Source organism: Abramis brama, assembly GCF_963993115.1.
Source record: "Abramis brama genome assembly, chromosome: 7".
NCBI lineage: Eukaryota > Metazoa > Chordata > Actinopteri > Cypriniformes > Leuciscidae > Abramis > Abramis brama.
In genome coordinates this window covers 42,510,701-42,529,116 of record NC_139969.1, presented here as the reverse complement: position 1 = coordinate 42,529,116, position 18,416 = coordinate 42,510,701, and the positions used below count along the sequence as shown (strand labels likewise).

Here is an 18,416-nt window from a genome sequence, read left to right as displayed (position 1 = left end):
AGACCACTCCCACAGACCGTGGGAATATTCCAGTGCTTGTCACGCCCTTTCTACCCCCTCCCTCCCACCTCCGGACAGGTCATGTGACCGCATAATAAAATAACTTTAACTTTAATAAAATGATACAGTCCTTTAAAATACAAAAGCTAGTATTTAAAACGCTAGGCCTATCAGAAAAATGTGAACAAGCTAGAATGTCTTTTTACGAATACAGATTTTAAAACAAGTTCCATTTGATACATCACTCATCGTATAGGTAGACGCATGAACGAGTATAGATCATGTGTAAACACGTGTCTCAGTCCACCTAACACTAAATAACATTCATAAAAAATAATAGTTGTTTAAAGTTTAAGTTAATTCATGTTTTAGTTAAGTTATATTCACTAACTTACTGATTTATTCACTCTTTGATGAGATAATCCACCTATCCCAGTGGAGTAAAAAAAAAAAAAAAGATTCTGTTCAAAACTATGTGCTTTTAACTTTAAAACGTAAACGGTTGGCAAACATTTTCCACACATTTAAACAATGTTTCAAACGTGAGCATTTAACATATCGAACAACATCAGTTAAAAAATACGTAAAACGAATAGTTTTTAAGCAAACTTTTTAACAATACGACTTCCTACTAAGTTTTGTTTAGTTTTTAGCTAAAATATATCCTTCACTGTCCACAAAACACCCATGCGCACGGAAAGCATAACGTGAATGTGAAATCCTGTCTGTGAAGCCAAGTCTACGTTAGTAAAAAATCCAATAATCAAAACAATGTTTTATTTAATTTAGTTATTAATCCAGTATTAGATCTTTCTAGCCTAATATTGTTTGATGTGTTAAGCCTAGATAACAAGACATAGGGCCTAGTCCATACATGACGCGTTCGTGAAAAGTAATATTTATGTAATCTTTGTGAGATCATATCCACGAACACAGAACTTGGTGCTTGGTGATACACTTTACTAAAAGAAAATATTATGGAAGTATACCCTTTTAACTAACATTTCAACATCCTGCACAAATGAAAGAAACATATGAGCTAAGGGTAGTCTCAGACCCATGGATAAACAGATAATGGAATGTTCACAATATACAGTATACTAGTTATACTTCTACTTAGCGTGTGTGTAAATAGTTGTGCTTAAATCTTTGGGTGTATTTTTACACATCAACATATTTGTCACACCGTAAGTACCATATGGCCTTGTAAAGCTATACGGGAATCACACGCGTCCAAAACATTTGTGTAAGATTCAAAAGATCAAATCATTAGGGAAGACAACAAACAGACTCCATTGTGAAAAGTGACCGTTCACCACAGCGTCCGAGCCGAAATGACATATACATTAGAGGGCCACGATGGGGTCCAGACTCCTCCCACTAACACACCTCTCAAAGCTGAGAGGTCAATCCCGATTTAAGGACGTCCGCAAAATGACGTCACTCGCAGGGTGATTCCCCCATCCCTCCCACAGCATGGCATCCGCATCAAACAACAACCGCTAAAAAATACATAAAACGAATAGTTTTTTAAGCAAAACTTTTTAACATTACAATTCACTATAAACTTTTGTTTAGTTCTTAGCTAAAATATATATCTTTCACTGCCCCGCAAAGCATCCATGTGCTCGGAAAGCAAAACATGATTGAGAAATCGGTCTGTGAACCCAAGTCTCCGCCCACCTAAAAACTTCGCCAAAGCAAATACACATGTGCCGAGGTATAGCTACAGATTTAAATCTTGGTAAAAAGGTTTAATCAAAACAACATCTTAAATTTTTGTACATTTAATTTAATTTAGTTATTAATCCGGTATTAGATCTTTCTAGCCTAATATTGTTTGATGTGTTATGCCTAGATAACGAAACATGTCCATACATGTTGTGTTCGAGAAAAGTAATATTGATGTAATCTTTGTGAGATTATACCCACAAACGCAGAACCTTGTGCTGGATGTTCCACTTTACTAAAAGAAAATATTATGGAAGTCATTTTCAAACTGTAATTATACCATATTTTATGTATTAATAGTATGGTTCCATGTTGCTTTAAAGTTTGTTTGTTATTAACTAATACCTTTTAACTAACATTTCAACATCCTGCACAAATTAAAGAAACATATGAGCTAAGGAGGTAAGGATGTACATTAATCCCGAATAAACAGATAATGGAATGTCCACAATCTACAGTATATTAGTTATTCTCATACTTGCATGTGTGTAAATAGTTGTGCTTAAATCAACAACTTTATACAGAATCACACGTGTCCAAAACATCCATGTAAGATTCAAAAGACCCAAACCTCTAAGAAAAGAGGCTTGAAAACCATAGTTTATTATAAATTCACAAAAGCATGCAAATGATGACCCTGTTTTACATTTTGTATGTTGGACCGTATGTTTTAGGTGAAGACTTTTCATTGAGAGCTGTCTATAGAAATAAATGACAATTAAGAATTTAAGTGATAGTCTTTCTGTTTGACTAAATTGATACTTCATTTAGTGCAACTTTTCCCTCTATGAATTACACAAAGTGCATGCTGTTTTACACTTAAACTATTACAACAGAATCACATCTGACTATTGCACTGAGAGAGGCATATTCATCCAAGCTCGAGACTGTTAAACAAAGTTCCACACTTTGGTAAAACCTAAATTCTAGAGGTCAACTGGGTTAAAAGTAAATGCATCATGAGTCATTTAAAACAAATACAGAAAAGCCACTATAGTGATCAGTTTTAGCGTTTGAATTGACATTTTACATATTACACTGTTTACATCTTGTTTTTGTACTGTTTTTGCAAAAAGTGTATAGTCACAGAGCGTGGTCAAACATGTTCATATAGGAATGTATGAAAAACATGAACAAATACTGCATAAAGAGAATTAAATGACGGTCCTTCTAGTATGAGAGTGTTTAAGACTAAACATCATATTTATTTTAGAACATCTTTCTGCTATGTCTACGAAACATTGACGTGAAAGATGAGTATTACACTTCAAACTCGTCTAACTATTACACTTATTTTGTTATTATTACACAGTTATTTTGTGTGTGTCACTAAACAACATGGTTAAGCTAATGAATTACAGTTGATACGTGGTATTTTTACGTGAAAGGAGGGAAAGGAATATTTAACATATAAAAATAAAAAATATTTTAACCTATAGTCAATTTCAATTGTTTGATAAATCATATAACAATCAACAGTTATATGTGAAACAATTAGAGTTGGTTAGAATTAGTCGCATTAGAGCAGGATTCTTGTTTATATTGAACATTGTTATTGTACCGCATGTTTAACAACGGTATTGTTGTCGGGCTCATCAAAGCTCACACAGTTTTCACCGGAGCATACCGACTCTGAAATAAGACCAAGTATTAGCAAGTAACATTTTGGACACCTTTGTTTTTAGGCATCTTTGCATTTCTTCTGAAACACCCTGTTTTAAAATTGTTTAACAATTTTAACATCACTAGCGCAACACTTATCGTATTGTCGGGTGTGATTGTAATGTTTTGTATGGCCTTTTCTTTACACTTTCCCCCGGATATTTGTTTCCTACAGTTAGCTGTAATGTTAGTGAACTCTTCTCTTTGTTCATATACGACAGTATTCACATGAATTGACTTGATTTGATAAAATTATGGTTTAAACCATCATCTTCACGTGAGACATTTACATTATATTATTATACCGTCCTAGTTTTTAAATAGCGCTAAAATGTATATTTTACATTTTAACCCTTTATGCGGATATAAAATGTCGCACAAGGTTCTCTGACATATCTTATCGTGTAAAACATCTATGTAGATCTAGATATGTTTTTTAAAAATACCGGGAAACAAAGACAAGGACGCATCTTTCTATAGCGACCCTTAAAATCTGTGCATACAACAAAACACATGTATGTGTACAATGATTTATCAGAAAATTACTTTTGTTTGAAGAAAAACTTAAATTAGCTGGTGCTTGATAACTATTGAACCTATTAATCACCCATGAATTCGGTAATGCGATATTGATATCACGTTTTAATTTTAACTCAATACATTTGAATGTGCTAAAGGTCTATGAACTTTAACATCTTAATAGTTGGTAAAATTAACTTAAAGCCTAGGCAAAATGAAATACAACCTAACTACTTTCTACATGCTTGTTACAGATCTTATGGCGTACAATTCACCCATGCATACTGTATGTTTAAAAATATATGTATATTTTTATATATAAATATGTTGGTGTAATTATAGACATCTTCCCGGTGGCATATGCATAACTTCTCCATGACGCTACTTCTGATTCAATGTGACATTATATGTAATCCTATACAGCTGTTTACGGGGTCATGATGACAACTCCTCCAGCGGGGCGGAGTAAGCTGTTGTCCTGATAAATATTTCAGGACTTCGCACACAACCCGGACAAAACCTCCTGTCGTCCTCTCACCCTGCCTTTTCACCGCTTCGCAACGTAGCCATCCTACAGCCCTGCGACACCCGTAACATCGACCACCACGGCATCCGTTTCAGGCCAAACGGAGGAGCGGATGGGTTACTTAAACCTGGATATGTCTCACCAGCGACCTCCGGCTTGTCACAGTCCTGACATGCGTCGGGAACAGGAACGCCTTAACACCTTTCAGAATTGGACTCTTGCACCAGTAAGTCCACCCGAGCTTGCCAAAAGTGGTTTCTACTACCTTGGCCATGGCGACAGAGTGGCTTGCTTCAGTTTTGGAGGCCAGCTTAGCAACTGGGAACCGGGAGATCGGGCAGTATCAGAGCACCAGAGGCATTACCCCAACTGCCGCTTCGTTCGAGGTGACCGTGCAGATAATGTACCTTTATCTAGCCTTTCCAATATATCGGCAATGCAACAGTGTGAAGAAAGGTTGCTCACATTTGTCTACTGGCCCTCAAGAATAACTGTTCGACCAGACCAATTGGCTAAGGCTGGTTTTTACTATGTTGGTCGTCGTGATGACGTGAAGTGCTTTTGTTGCGATGGCGGACTCAGATGTTGGGAGCCTGGTGATGATCCATGGGTAGAACATGCCAAGTGGTTTCCAAGATGTGAATACCTGTTTGCCAAGAGTTTGTTCATCAGATTCAAGCAAGATTTCCAAGAATATTTGAACAGCTATTGACTAATGGAGACAGCGACTCGAGAGAATTTGTTAATCCACCTGCTGTACACCAGGGTCCTGGAGAAGACCGTTCAGAAGATGCAGTTATGATGAACAATCCTGTGGTGAAGTCTGCTTTAGAGATGGGATTTGAGCGTGGCCTGGTGAAGCAAACTGTTCAGAGCAAAATTCCCCCAAGTGGAGAAAATTACAAAACCGTTCAAGAGTTGGTGTCTGATTTACTAAGTGCAGAAGATGAGAAGAGAGAGGAGGAGCGAGAAAGTAAGTTTCTTACTTTTCTTAAGAAACATCATCTTGCCATGTCTGCTGCTTGACTGTAGTGCAGTTACGAATAATGTCATACTCTTTCTGTGAGATGACGTTCTCCTCTAGAAGATGGACCATTAAGCTCTGCACGCTTTTTAGCTGCTGTGACACGGCAAGATGATGTTTCTTAAGAAAAGTAAGAAACTTACTTTCTCGCTCCTCCTCTCTCTTCTCATCTTCTGCACTAACATAGTAAAAACCAGCCTTAGCCAATTGGTCTGGTCGAACAGTTATTCTTGAGGGCCAGTAGACAAATGTGAGCAACCTTTCTTCACACTGTTGCATTGCCGATATATTGGAAAGGCTAGATAAAGGTACATTATCTGCACGGTCACCTCGAACGAAGCGGCAGTTGGGGTAATGCCTCTGGTGCTCTGATACTGCCCGATCTCCCGGTTCCCAGTTGCTAAGCTGGCCTCCACAACTGAAGCAAGCCACTCTGTCGCCATGGCCAAGGTAGTAGAAACCACTTTTGGCAAGCTCGGGTGGACTTACTGGTGCAAGAGTCCAATTCTGAAAGGTGTTAAGGCGTTCCTGTTCCCGACGCATGTCAGGACTGTGACAAGCCGGAGGTCGCTGGTGAGACATATCCAGGTTTAAGTAACCCATCCGCTCCTCCGTTTGGCCTGAAACGGATGCCGTGGTGGTCGATGTTACGGGTGTCGCAGGGCTGTAGGATGGCTACGTTGCGAAGCGGTGAAAAGGCAGGGTGAGAGGACGACAGGAGGTTTTGTCCGGGTTGTGTGCGAAGTCCTGAAATATTTATCAGGACAACAGCTTACTCCGCCCCGCTGGAGGAGTTGTCATCATGACCCCGTAAACAGCTGTATAGGATTACATATAATGTCACATTGAATCAGAAGTAGCGTCATGGAGAAGTTATGCATATGCCACCGGGGAGATGTCTATAATTACACCAACATATTTATATATAAAAATATACATATATTTTTAAACATACAGTATGCATGGGTGAATTGTACGCCATAAGATCTGTAACAAGCATGTAGAAAGTAGTTAGGTTGTATTTCATTTTGCCTAGGCTTTAAGTTAATTTTACCAACTATTAAGATGTTAAAGTTCATAGACCTTTAGCACATTCAAATGTATTGAGTTAAAATTAAAACGTGATATCAATATCGCATTACCGAATTCATGGGTGATTAATAGGTTCAATAGTTATCAAGCACCAGCTAATTTAAGTTTTTCTTCAAACAAAAGTAATTTTCTGATAAATCATTGTACACATACATGTGTTTTGTTGTATGCACAGATTTTAAGGGTCGCTATAGAAAGATGCGTCCTTGTCTTTGTTTCCCGGTATTTTTAAAAAACATATCTAGATCTACATAGATGTTTTACACGATAAGATATGTCAGAGAACCTTGTGCGACATTTTATATCCGCATAAAGGGTTAAAATGTAAAATATACATTTTAGCGCTATTTAAAAACTAGGACGGTATAATAATATAATGTAAATGTCTCACGTGAAGATGATGGTTTAAACCATAATTTTATCAAATCAAGTCAATTCATGTGAATACTGTCGTATATGAACAAAGAGAAGAGTTCACTAACATTACAGCTAACTGTAGGAAACAAATATCCGGGGGAAAGTGTAAAGAAAAGGCCATACAAAACATTACAATCACACCCGACAATACGATAAGTGTTGCGCTAGTGATGTTAAAATTGTTAAACAATTTTAAAACAGGGTGTTTCAGAAGAAATGCAAAGATGCCTAAAAACAAAGGTGTCCAAAATGTTACTTGCTAATACTTGGTCTTATTTCAGAGTCGGTATGCTCCGGTGAAAACTGTGTGAGCTTTGATGAGCCCGACAACAATACCGTTGTTAAACATGCGGTACAATAACAATGTTCAATATAAACGAGAATCCTGCTCTAATGCGACTAATTCTAACCAACTCTAATTGTTTCACATATAACTGTTGATTGTTATATGATTTATCAAACAATTGAAATTGACTATAGGTTAAAATATTTTTTATTTTTATATGTTAAATATTCCTTTCCCTCCTTTCACGTAAAAATACCACGTATCAACTGTAATTCATTAGCTTAACCATGTTGTTTAGTGACACACACAAAATAACTGTGTAATAATAACAAAATAAGTGTAATAGTTAGACGAGTTTGAAGTGTAATACTCATCTTTCACGTCAATGTTTCGTAGACATAGCAGAAAGATGTTCTAAAATAAATATGATGTTTAGTCTTAAACACTCTCATACTAGAAGGACCGTCATTTAATTCTCTTTATGCAGTATTTGTTCATGTTTTTCATACATTCCTATATGAACATGTTTGACCACGCTCTGTGACTATACACTTTTTGCAAAAACAGTACAAAAACAAGATGTAAACAGTGTAATATGTAAAATGTCAATTCAAACGCTAAAACTGATCACTATAGTGGCTTTTCTGTATTTGTTTTAAATGACTCATGATGCATTTACTTTTAACCCAGTTGACCTCTAGAATTTAGGTTTTACCAAAGTGTGGAACTTTGTTTAACAGCCTCGAGCTTGGATGAATATGCCTCTCTCAGTGCAATAGTCAGATGTGATTCTGTTGTAATAGTTTAAGTGTAAAACAGCATGCACTTTGTGTAATTCATAGAGGGAAAAGTTGCACTAAATGAAGTATCAATTTAGTCAAACAGAAAGACTATCACTTAAATTCTTAATTGTCATTTATTTCTATAGACAGCTCTCAATGAAAAGTCTTCACCTAAAACATACGGTCCAACATACAAAATGTAAAACAGGGTCATCATTTGCATGCTTTTGTGAATTTATAATAAACTATGGTTTTCAAGCCTCTTTTCTTAGAGGTTTGGGTCTTTTGAATCTTACATGGATGTTTTGGACACGTGTGATTCTGTATAAAGTTGTTGATTTAAGCACAACTATTTACACACATGCAAGTATGAGAATAACTAATATACTGTAGATTGTGGACATTCCATTATCTGTTTATTCGGGATTAATGTACATCCTTACCTCCTTAGCTCATATGTTTCTTTAATTTGTGCAGGATGTTGAAATGTTAGTTAAAAGGTATTAGTTAATAACAAACAAACTTTAAAGCAACATGGAACCATACTATTAATACATAAAATATGGTATAATTACAGTTTGAAAATGACTTCCATAATATTTTCTTTTAGTAAAGTGGAACATCCAGCACAAGGTTCTGCGTTTGTGGGTATAATCTCACAAAGATTACATCAATATTACTTTTCTCGAACACAACATGTATGGACATGTTTCGTTATCTAGGCATAACACATCAAACAATATTAGGCTAGAAAGATCTAATACCGGATTAATAACTAAATTAAATTAAATGTACAAAAATTTAAGATGTTGTTTTGATTAAACCTTTTTACCAAGATTTAAATCTGTAGCTATACCTCGGCACATGTGTATTTGCTTTGGCGAAGTTTTTAGGTGGGCGGAGACTTGGGTTCACAGACCGATTTCTCAATCATGTTTTGCTTTCCGAGCACATGGATGCTTTGCGGGGCAGTGAAAGATATATATTTTAGCTAAGAACTAAACAAAAGTTTATAGTGAATTGTAATGTTAAAAAGTTTTGCTTAAAAAACTATTCGTTTTATGTATTTTTTAGCGGTTGTTGTTTGATGCGGATGCCATGCTGTGGGAGGGATGGGGGAATCACCCTGCGAGTGACGTCATTTTGCGGACGTCCTTAAATCGGGATTGACCTCTCAGCTTTGAGAGGTGTGTTAGTGGGAGGAGTCTGGACCCCATCGTGGCACTCTAATGTATATGTCATTTCGGCTCGGACGCTGTGGTGAACGGTCACTTTTCACAATGGAGTCTGTTTGTTGTCTTCCCTAATGATTTGATCTTTTGAATCTTACACAAATGTTTTGGACGCGTGTGATTCCCGTATAGCTTTACAAGGCCATATGGTACTTACGGTGTGACAAATATGTTGATGTGTAAAAATACACCCAAAGATTTAAGCACAACTATTTACACACACGCTAAGTAGAAGTATAACTAGTATACTGTATATTGTGAACATTCCATTATCTGTTTATCCATGGGTCTGAGACTACCCTTAGCTCATATGTTTCTTTAATTTGTGCAGGATGTTGAAATGTTAGTTAAAAGGGTATACTTCCATAATATTTTCTTTTAGTAAAGTGTATCACCAAGCACCAAGTTCTGTGTTCGTGGATATGATCTCACAAAGATTACATAAATATTACTTTTCACGAACGCGTCATGTATGGACTAGGCCCTATGTCTTGTTATCTAGGCTTAACACATCAAACAATATTAGGCTAGAAAGATCTAATACTGGATTAATAACTAAATTAAATAAAACATTGTTTTGATTATTGGATTTTTTACTAACGTAGACTTGGCTTCACAGACAGGATTTCACATTCACGTTATGCTTTCCGTGCGCATGGGTGTTTTGTGGACAGTGAAGGATATATTTTAGCTAAAAACTAAACAAAACTTAGTAGGAAGTCGTATTGTTAAAAAGTTTGCTTAAAAACTATTCGTTTTACGTATTTTTTAACTGATGTTGTTCGATATGTTAAATGCTCACGTTTGAAACATTGTTTAAATGTGTGGAAAATGTTTGCCAACCGTTTACGTTTTAAAGTTAAAAGCACATAGTTTTGAACAGAATCTTTTTTTTTTTTTTTACTCCACTGGGATAGGTGGATTATCTTATCAAAGAGTGAATAAATCAGTAAGTTAGTGAATATAACTTAACTAAAACATGAATTAACTTAAACTTTAAACAACTATTATTTTTTATGAATGTTATTTAGTGTTAGGTGGACTGAGACACGTGTTTACACATGATCTATACTCGTTCATGCGTCTACCTATACGATGAGTGATGTATCAAATGGAACTTGTTTTAAAATCTGTATTCGTAAAAAGACATTCTAGCTTGTTCACATTTTTCTGATAGGCCTAGCGTTTTAAATACTAGCTTTTGTATTTTAAAGGACTGTATCATTTTATTAAAGTTAAAGTTATTTTATTATGCGGTCACATGACCTGTCCGGAGGTGGGAGGGAGGGGGTAGAAAGGGCGTGACAAGCACTGGAATATTCCCACGGTCTGTGGGAGTGGTCTACCTGTGGCTACTGGGCAGATGTCACAGAGGTCAGTCTAACTTTTGGGGTGTAACCGTGTGGACGTGTTTCATTGAGCTCCTCACGAGACTTTGTAACTTTTGGAAATAAAATCTCTAAACCTATGGATCTGGATATACCCTTTATGTTGGATTAAACCTTTGGTCTTGGATATACCTTTTGGATATACATTTCGGATATACATTTCATGTGGAATATAACTTTGGAGATAATAAAAGTTTTTGGTTCTCATTCAACAAATGGTATGTAAAAAACGTAAGACTTTTTAACAATGTTTTTAAACTAGTTTGTGTTTTATGTAACAGTTTTACAAATACTGTGCGGATGGATGCACTTACTTTTCTGTAAATTATTGATTGTTTAACATCTTGAAATAGCACTAACTCATTTTTAAATAACTGTTTTTAGAGAAAAATGATCTTTTTTTAAATGAAAAAAGTTGTTTTAATGTTTTAACATCTTGAAATAGCACTAACTCATTTTTAAATAGGTCTTTTTAGAGAAAAATGATCTTTTTGTAAATGAAAAAAAGTTGTTTTAATGTTTTAACATCTTGAAATAACACTAACTCATTTTTTAATAACTTCTTTTAGAGAAAAAATGCAATTTTAACTTATTCCACTGCTGTTTTAATGTTTTAAAAGTGATGAATGTACATCTGTCTTCTTTAATAAAAACACTGATCTCATCTCTGATTATGTCTTTATTGTACATTTCTTAAAAAGTCTTTTTGTAATGAAAAACTCTCTCAACTTGTCTTACTTTTCTGTAAATGACTGAACATCGATTTTTCAATGTTTTAACATTTTTAAAATGTTGTTTTAGATGTTTTGATACTGACACATTTTGATATCTTTAAGAAAATGCAAATTAAACTTTTGTCATTGACATTTTAAAGTTTTTTAATGTAACTAATGTGTTTTACAAATGTGTGAGAACACTAAACACATGTGTATTTTAACTTTTATACAACGTTTTATATTATTAAATATATAATTTAATATATAATTTAATTTATAATATCTCCCTGGTTCTGATCACACCCATAAGGGAGGAGCAAGCGTGGGAAAATTCTCACGGTCACGTGACTTGTCCGGAGGTGGGGGGGAGGGGGGTAGAAAGGGGCGGGGCAAGTGTGGGAATATTCCCACGGCCAAAAAGGGGGCGTAAAAGGGTCATAAATCACTCAAAGTGACATATGCTGCACTATAACCTCTCTCTAGCCTAATAAATTTGTAGGGCTATAATTTCAGTATGCTTTACCAATGCTATGTATTCAATTAAAGTTCCAAGAGGTCTGGGGCCTTATGTATCAATCTTGCGTACGCACAAAAACTTTGCGTACGCCAGCTTTCACGTTCACGGTCGTATGTACTAAGAGTGAAATTAACGCGAGAATGTGCATTCCTCCACGCCAATTTCATGTCTGGCGTACGTACATTTCTCATTGTTTTGTCCGTTGGCGACTCTTACAGGCAATGAAGTGAAGTTGCAAACATTACACAACGAATTGTTCTACAAGTCTATCGCACCACCACCTGTGGGAAGCATTGCTATTAATTTGCAATTTATAAAATAATTGACATATATTGTCACACGAGCCTTATGGGAATATTCTATCAATTATGCAATTAAGTAAGAACACATAAAAGCATATGCAAATTGATACAATCCTTAGTCTATGGCAATGACAGCTTTGGTTTAATGTCCACCTTTATATCAGACCATTTCTTTTTAAGGTAATTTAGGGTAGACTGTGTACAGTTGAGACATGTGTAGACAGTTGAGACACCTTAAATAACTTGCGTTCGCAGCAAGCACAAGTTGTGATTTTTGCTGTGCACGTGCGTATTTGTCCTCTTTGATCGTGGGAAATTTGAACAACGGACGCATCTCCGATCCGAAGAAATCGGGAAAAGATTTTTTTTCTAAGATATGACGTTCACTTCACCATGCACTCTCCACAATGAATAGCTTATTATCCTTATGTGACTGTTAAACGCAACTGGTATCACCACAAACGTTATTCTGTGCCCTAAAAACTGGCATATTTCAAGGTATTGTGTCATGCAAGGTCATTGCAAAATTTAGAGAAATGTGCGAGGTGGCCAGCGGGGGATAGTTGACACATGTACCAACTGTACCCCCGATAGAGCTCTATTAGGAAACACACTGTTTAGTTGTTCAGCCAGCAATCACTTTTATGTAGCCAGCAATCACTTTTATGTAGCCAGCATAGGACGCAAATGAAAATAAAATTAGAATTTGTGATATTTAAACTGTGTATTATTAATAAATATTGTTACATATCTTGTTCCTGCTTTATACATTTTAACCAGTGCTAATTTAAATAAAATGAATGAATATAAATGGATGAATAAACAAAAATGTTGCCCAATTGTTATTTTCTTTATTTGTCTTTATTTTTTATATTTACAATGAATGGTAGTTACCTTCACATCATTAGAAATGGGTGTCTCAACTGTACCATGCACTGTCTCAACTACCTCATATTGGTACAGTTGAGACAAAGTTGAGACAAAAAGCACCTTATTTTTATGAGCTAATTGTGGAAAATATAAACTACTTGTGGGTATTATTGATTTATAATATCTTAGTCTACAAGCTAATCAAATGTTTTTGTGTGAAAAATCAAAACGCAAAAAGTGTCTCAACTGTACTCAGTCTACTCTACAGTGCGACTTTCAGATCCCACCGCATTGACGGCATCAGCCAAACTCTCCCACTCATATTTTTTCCTTTTGTTATTAATTCCGGAGGACAAAGTTCCAAATATATATATATATTTTTTCGTTTCTATCTCCGATAGTAGCACCTCCAATTCACTTTCTGTAAAGTTTCGTTTCTTGCCGCCATTTTCTTACTGCTTTCTTTTGCCAAAGTGGACTCATTACCATATTTAAATTAATTTAATTAAGGGGGGAGACTGGGTGGGGCGTTGTGCTCGTGCATGTGCGCTCAATTTTACGTTAACTGGGATGTACAAAGAGAATATGCGTGGGATCCTTCGTACGCAGAGATTCATACATCTGGGTACGCACATTTACAGCTTTGTCCGTACGCAATGTATGAATTCAATGCAAGTCTATGTACATGAGGCCCCTGGTCTGTATATTTCCTTCCCAGCGGACACTAATATGCAAGTGCACAGCAAAAATCACAACTTTTGCTTAGTTATTTAAGGTGTCACAACTGTACACAGTCTACAGTGTGAATTTGTTTAACTACAAGGTTTCATGAAATTAAATTAATGTGCAGCAGTTTGTGGCCCACTATACTGTTGTAGCCATTAAATAAGCTCATTTAGTTTCATATTTGTTCAAATATTATAATGTTATTTTTTTCCATCTATGTTGAATATGAAAAGTGAACAGTACGAGTAAGATAGGATACGCGAGCCGAGTCGACACTGTCAGAAAACACTAGTTTATTAATAAAAATCGATGCACGTGTCACCGGATTTACAAATGCACATCTCGCTTGTTGCACGCACACATATTGGCCCTCATTTATCAATCTTGCGTAGAAACGGGCGTATATATTGGCGTAAGATTATGCTTACACTCCTCTCATCGCCTGATTTATGAAGCTGTGCGTACCTTTGAAATCCAGGTGTACGCAGTACCTGCCCTTGATAAATGCCGCGGCTGAAATCGATCGTCATTAGAATAACACGCCCCTATATATTCAAGTCTCCGCTCCCCCCACGCCCTCATTTTACGCCATGGACACACGGAAGACGGCAAAGAAGAGAAACTTCTTTGAGAAAGAGAAAGCGAAACCAGGGAAGTGGAAAGAAACAAAATTGATTTCTAGATTTTTATTATTAATGACGCTTATTGTTATTTAGAAGAAGAATGTCGTTATTATTACCGGTATTTGTATTATTATTATTATTTAAAAGAAGAAGAATGGCATTTTTATTATTTTGTCAGTCTGAATTATTTTTTTGGTCATTGAAAGCCTTTCATTACTAAACCCAGTCCGTGCGCACCTGCCGGGCCTAACCCTGGCCTAACCATCGTTTCAAAGAATAGTACAACGGCGAGCGCGTCGAGTATAAACGCCTCGTCCATTTGGGGAGGTGCGCGCGCAGTCTGCGGAGACTCGCGCTGCGGAGCCAGGCGAAAGTATAAACAAAACGTCAGGTAAAGCGCACAGGCTCGCAACTGAAGGAATACATATGCCTACAATTCAAATGCTTTGGTAAAGTCACACAAATTAAACAAGTTTATAATTACTATGTTGTTGTTTTTTTACAGTGGGTCATAATAATATATCATATCTTTTAGTTTGTCAGTGCGTTTTGTGGTGTTAGGAATTGTTTTTCTGCGCATTTCCCCACTAACTCAAAACGTGCGTACACCACCTCCTGAGCTGGCGTAGGATTTGAGCGTGCCGTACGCCAACGTCCATATTGATAAATCTCAAAGTCAACGTGGTTTTGGGTGTACGCTGGAAATTTGGTGTACGCACTTTTGATAAATGAGGGCCACTATGTCTAAATAATGAGATATTATGTTGAAATAACATTATTAATAATACATCTTTTAGAATATTTGATTGAATGCTGAATGTTGCGCTTTTTCAATTTAATAAAATTAAAAATTTAATTGTGATAATTAAAATAATTGAATATTAAATATTTAGTGGCCAAGTTTTGCTCATTAATAGTAGCCTATAGCCTATTATATGCCTAACGAAATCTAAAATCTAAATCTAATAAATCTAACATTTTTCTAACGCCAATTCAACATGCCAGAATAAAACCTTATTTTTGAACAATACGTAACGCCGCTCGGCCTGGTGTGCCAAAACACTACATTTTAAACTTCAATATTTAATTCAAAACAATCTCAAAACGCGTTGTGACATTTTTGTTTTGTTTTTTTACTTTTTAAAAAAGCAGTAGCCTATATACATTAAAGGCACTGAAACCAGGATCTTAACTAAAACGCGCTCCCCGTAATCTCTCAAAAATTATTTCTGTAGGCTATATGGTAGGGCTATATAGGCCTACCCCATGTCGTTTTTTTTTGTTTTTTTTACAGGACTGCTTTTGAAATCACTATAAATTACTATGCAATTATATCGCTCACGAGAGAGAAGCTCTCTTCATTCATCTAATTCCTCAATAGAATAGTAAAAATATTCAGCGTCATTACTCCTAATATCGTCTCTATTTTTAACTTTTGATTCTATTTTTTCAGTTCTAAAATTGATTCTATCTTTGGTTCTATTCTGTTGTAGCCTAATAGGCCTATTTATACAAATATATAAAAACTGCCTATTAGGCTTAGGGTTTTATATTTAACCCACTTACATTTTAAAATACAGCAATTGCTGCTGTTTTGCACAATGTCCCTTTGCGCCACCTGGCGGTCATTTCGCGAACGACTTTGAAATGTGGCTGGTTTATTTCTGCCGCGGCGGTAATAGGCATTCTGGTTGCGTACCATCTGTATATCAGTATATACACATATATTATATATATAGTGGTCGACCGATATTGGTTTTTTGATGGCCGATGCCGATATCTTAGAGAGAAGGGTGGCCGATGGCCGATATAAAGCCGATATTTTTATATATATATATTTATTTTAATCAATATTTAATAAATTATAAATAAATTATAAAACAATTTTTTAAAATAAACATGCTTTTATACTTTAGATGGCAATTTCTTAAATTTGCAATCCTATTACAGTATTTTTCACAAAGTAATTGTTTAGAAATATATGAATATGTGAATAAAAAGAAGGTAAACACTGTAACAGGGCACTCAGTAATCTGGTAATTTCGTGCTGGTAATCATATTTTTTTCAAATAAAGACAAGGTAACACTAGTTTTACATACAGCACAGTGAAAACGATATGAATATAACACAGTTGGCAACTGGTTATATATCAGCATATTTTAAAATGAAGGATTTAAAGTTTTTCGATCGCGTCTCCTGTGAAGCTGATCTTCTGTTCGCATTCACTCACTTCGCACGGGCCGACCGTCACTTGCAGACAGTAATGCACACTTCACAAGATATCACAGCTGGATTCGATTAAATCTGCAAGGTTTGTGAAATTAAATGTTTATTAGATATTCAGAGAGTTGTTTAAATGACGTAGATGCGCATTTGCTGAATGTTGACGGCAAATGAGAAAGTATTTTAGCCTGATTTTTTGCCTTTTCTGTTACAAATAATATAAAAGCAAACGCTTTACTTAACTTGCTTCGCATAAGTTACCATTTACTTTCTTTGTTCACCAGTTCTGTCTAACAAAGTATTAGATATGACTGACAGAGATCGTAAATTTATGAAGACGGAGAATGTAAGTGAGTGAGCGCTGTTTGATCTGAGGAGCTGCCGTGCCGTTGCCGTTCTCTTCTGGCGCTGGTGTTCTCAGCGCCGCCCGTCAAAATAAAAGTCCGGAGCGCCGTCAAAATAAAAGTCCCGCTTCCAACACATCGGCCAATCAGAAAAACTTATCGGCCGATGCCGATATTTCAAAAATGCCAAATATCGGCCTTGGCGATATATAATATATATATAAATCAAGTTAAAAGACTAACATGTTACCCAGCTGTTATTTTTAACAAATAAACAAAAATAAAAAAATATATAAGTGCTTCAAAGGAAAAATAGTGATCTAGAGGAATTCAATTAAATTTGTTTTTTTAATAACATATTTGTTTATTGTAAATATTAAACATTTATGAAAATGTGTTTTCCTACCTGGAAGATTCCTAGAAGATTGTCTTTGAAATTCTCGTGGTTCCTGTGAGTCTGAACGTCTGAGTCTAATGTCTCATATTGAAGCCTGTAATCAAATAAATATAATACTGATATTACGGGCAAAATATCACAGAAAGAGAAAAAAGCATTTGCTGCGAATACTCTGATAAATATTTGATTGGATTAATGATAAATATTGGATTTAAAAATGTTTCATGATTGGTATTTGCTGATACACCTTTTAAACACAGTCAATGCGTGACAAAAAATTAGAAACTCATGAAATACCTTTTATTAGATGATGGTGTTTTCTCACTGAAGTTTGGTACTGATCCTTTAGACTGATCACTCTTCAGAGACACAGAGGACACATGTGAGCCTGATCTCACACTGATGACACAAAGAACAGAGAGAGAGAAAACACTTTAGTAAAGGAGATACTTTAGTCTCATTTGAAAAGGTTTAATGTTGCAAATAGTAATTAAATGCAGTATAGCTGTGCATTTGTCCATTTATAACTACGGTTTGATGGATAAATATATACATGTTTAGTTGCATGATCTGTTTTCCATAGTGAATTTGTGTCTCCTTGTGGGTGCCTGTGTAATTGTGTTACTGGAATGAGTTTCATAAGGTTCCCAGGAATTGAGTTTTATTGTGACTTATTGTTTTATTCAGTCAAGATCATTCACATAAACCACTGTAGACAAATAATACAACAATATAATGTAGTGTAAACACACAAAATACCTTTTATTAGATGATGGTGTTTTCTCACTGAAGTCTGGTGGTCCTCCACCTTTAGACTGGTCACTCTTCAGAGACACAGAGCTGGACACATGTGAGCCTGATCTTACACTGATGACACAAAGAACAGAGAGAGAGAGAAAACACTTTAGTAAAGGAGGATCAACTGTGTGTGAAACACATCTGTGTCTTTATCTAATCCTCCACAGAAATACACACTCATACAATTTACTGTTTTATAGTTAACTACTATTTTATTTTACTGGCTCGCATTAGTTAAAC

The 18,416-nt window shown here is 35.6% G+C and overlaps 2 protein-coding genes across 2 annotated transcripts in view; both read right to left on the bottom strand.

The window, feature by feature from the left end:
* The window catches only part of LOC311087311 (uncharacterized protein), a 595,635-nt gene that overhangs the window by 448,692 nt on the left and 128,527 nt on the right, over positions 1-18,416 (bottom strand). The window lies entirely within an intron of this gene.
* The window catches only part of LOC311087319 (protein NLRC3-like), a 143,318-nt gene that overhangs the window by 100,952 nt on the left and 23,950 nt on the right, over positions 1-18,416 (bottom strand). The window contains exons 3-5 of the mRNA XM_084120645.1: positions 18,138-18,245; positions 17,676-17,777; positions 17,388-17,472 (exon numbers count right to left, since the gene is read on the bottom strand). Coding sequence (XP_083976771.1) covers positions 17,388-17,472; positions 17,676-17,777; positions 18,138-18,245 — 295 coding nt within the window. The remainder of the gene's footprint in view (positions 1-17,387; positions 17,473-17,675; positions 17,778-18,137; positions 18,246-18,416) is intronic.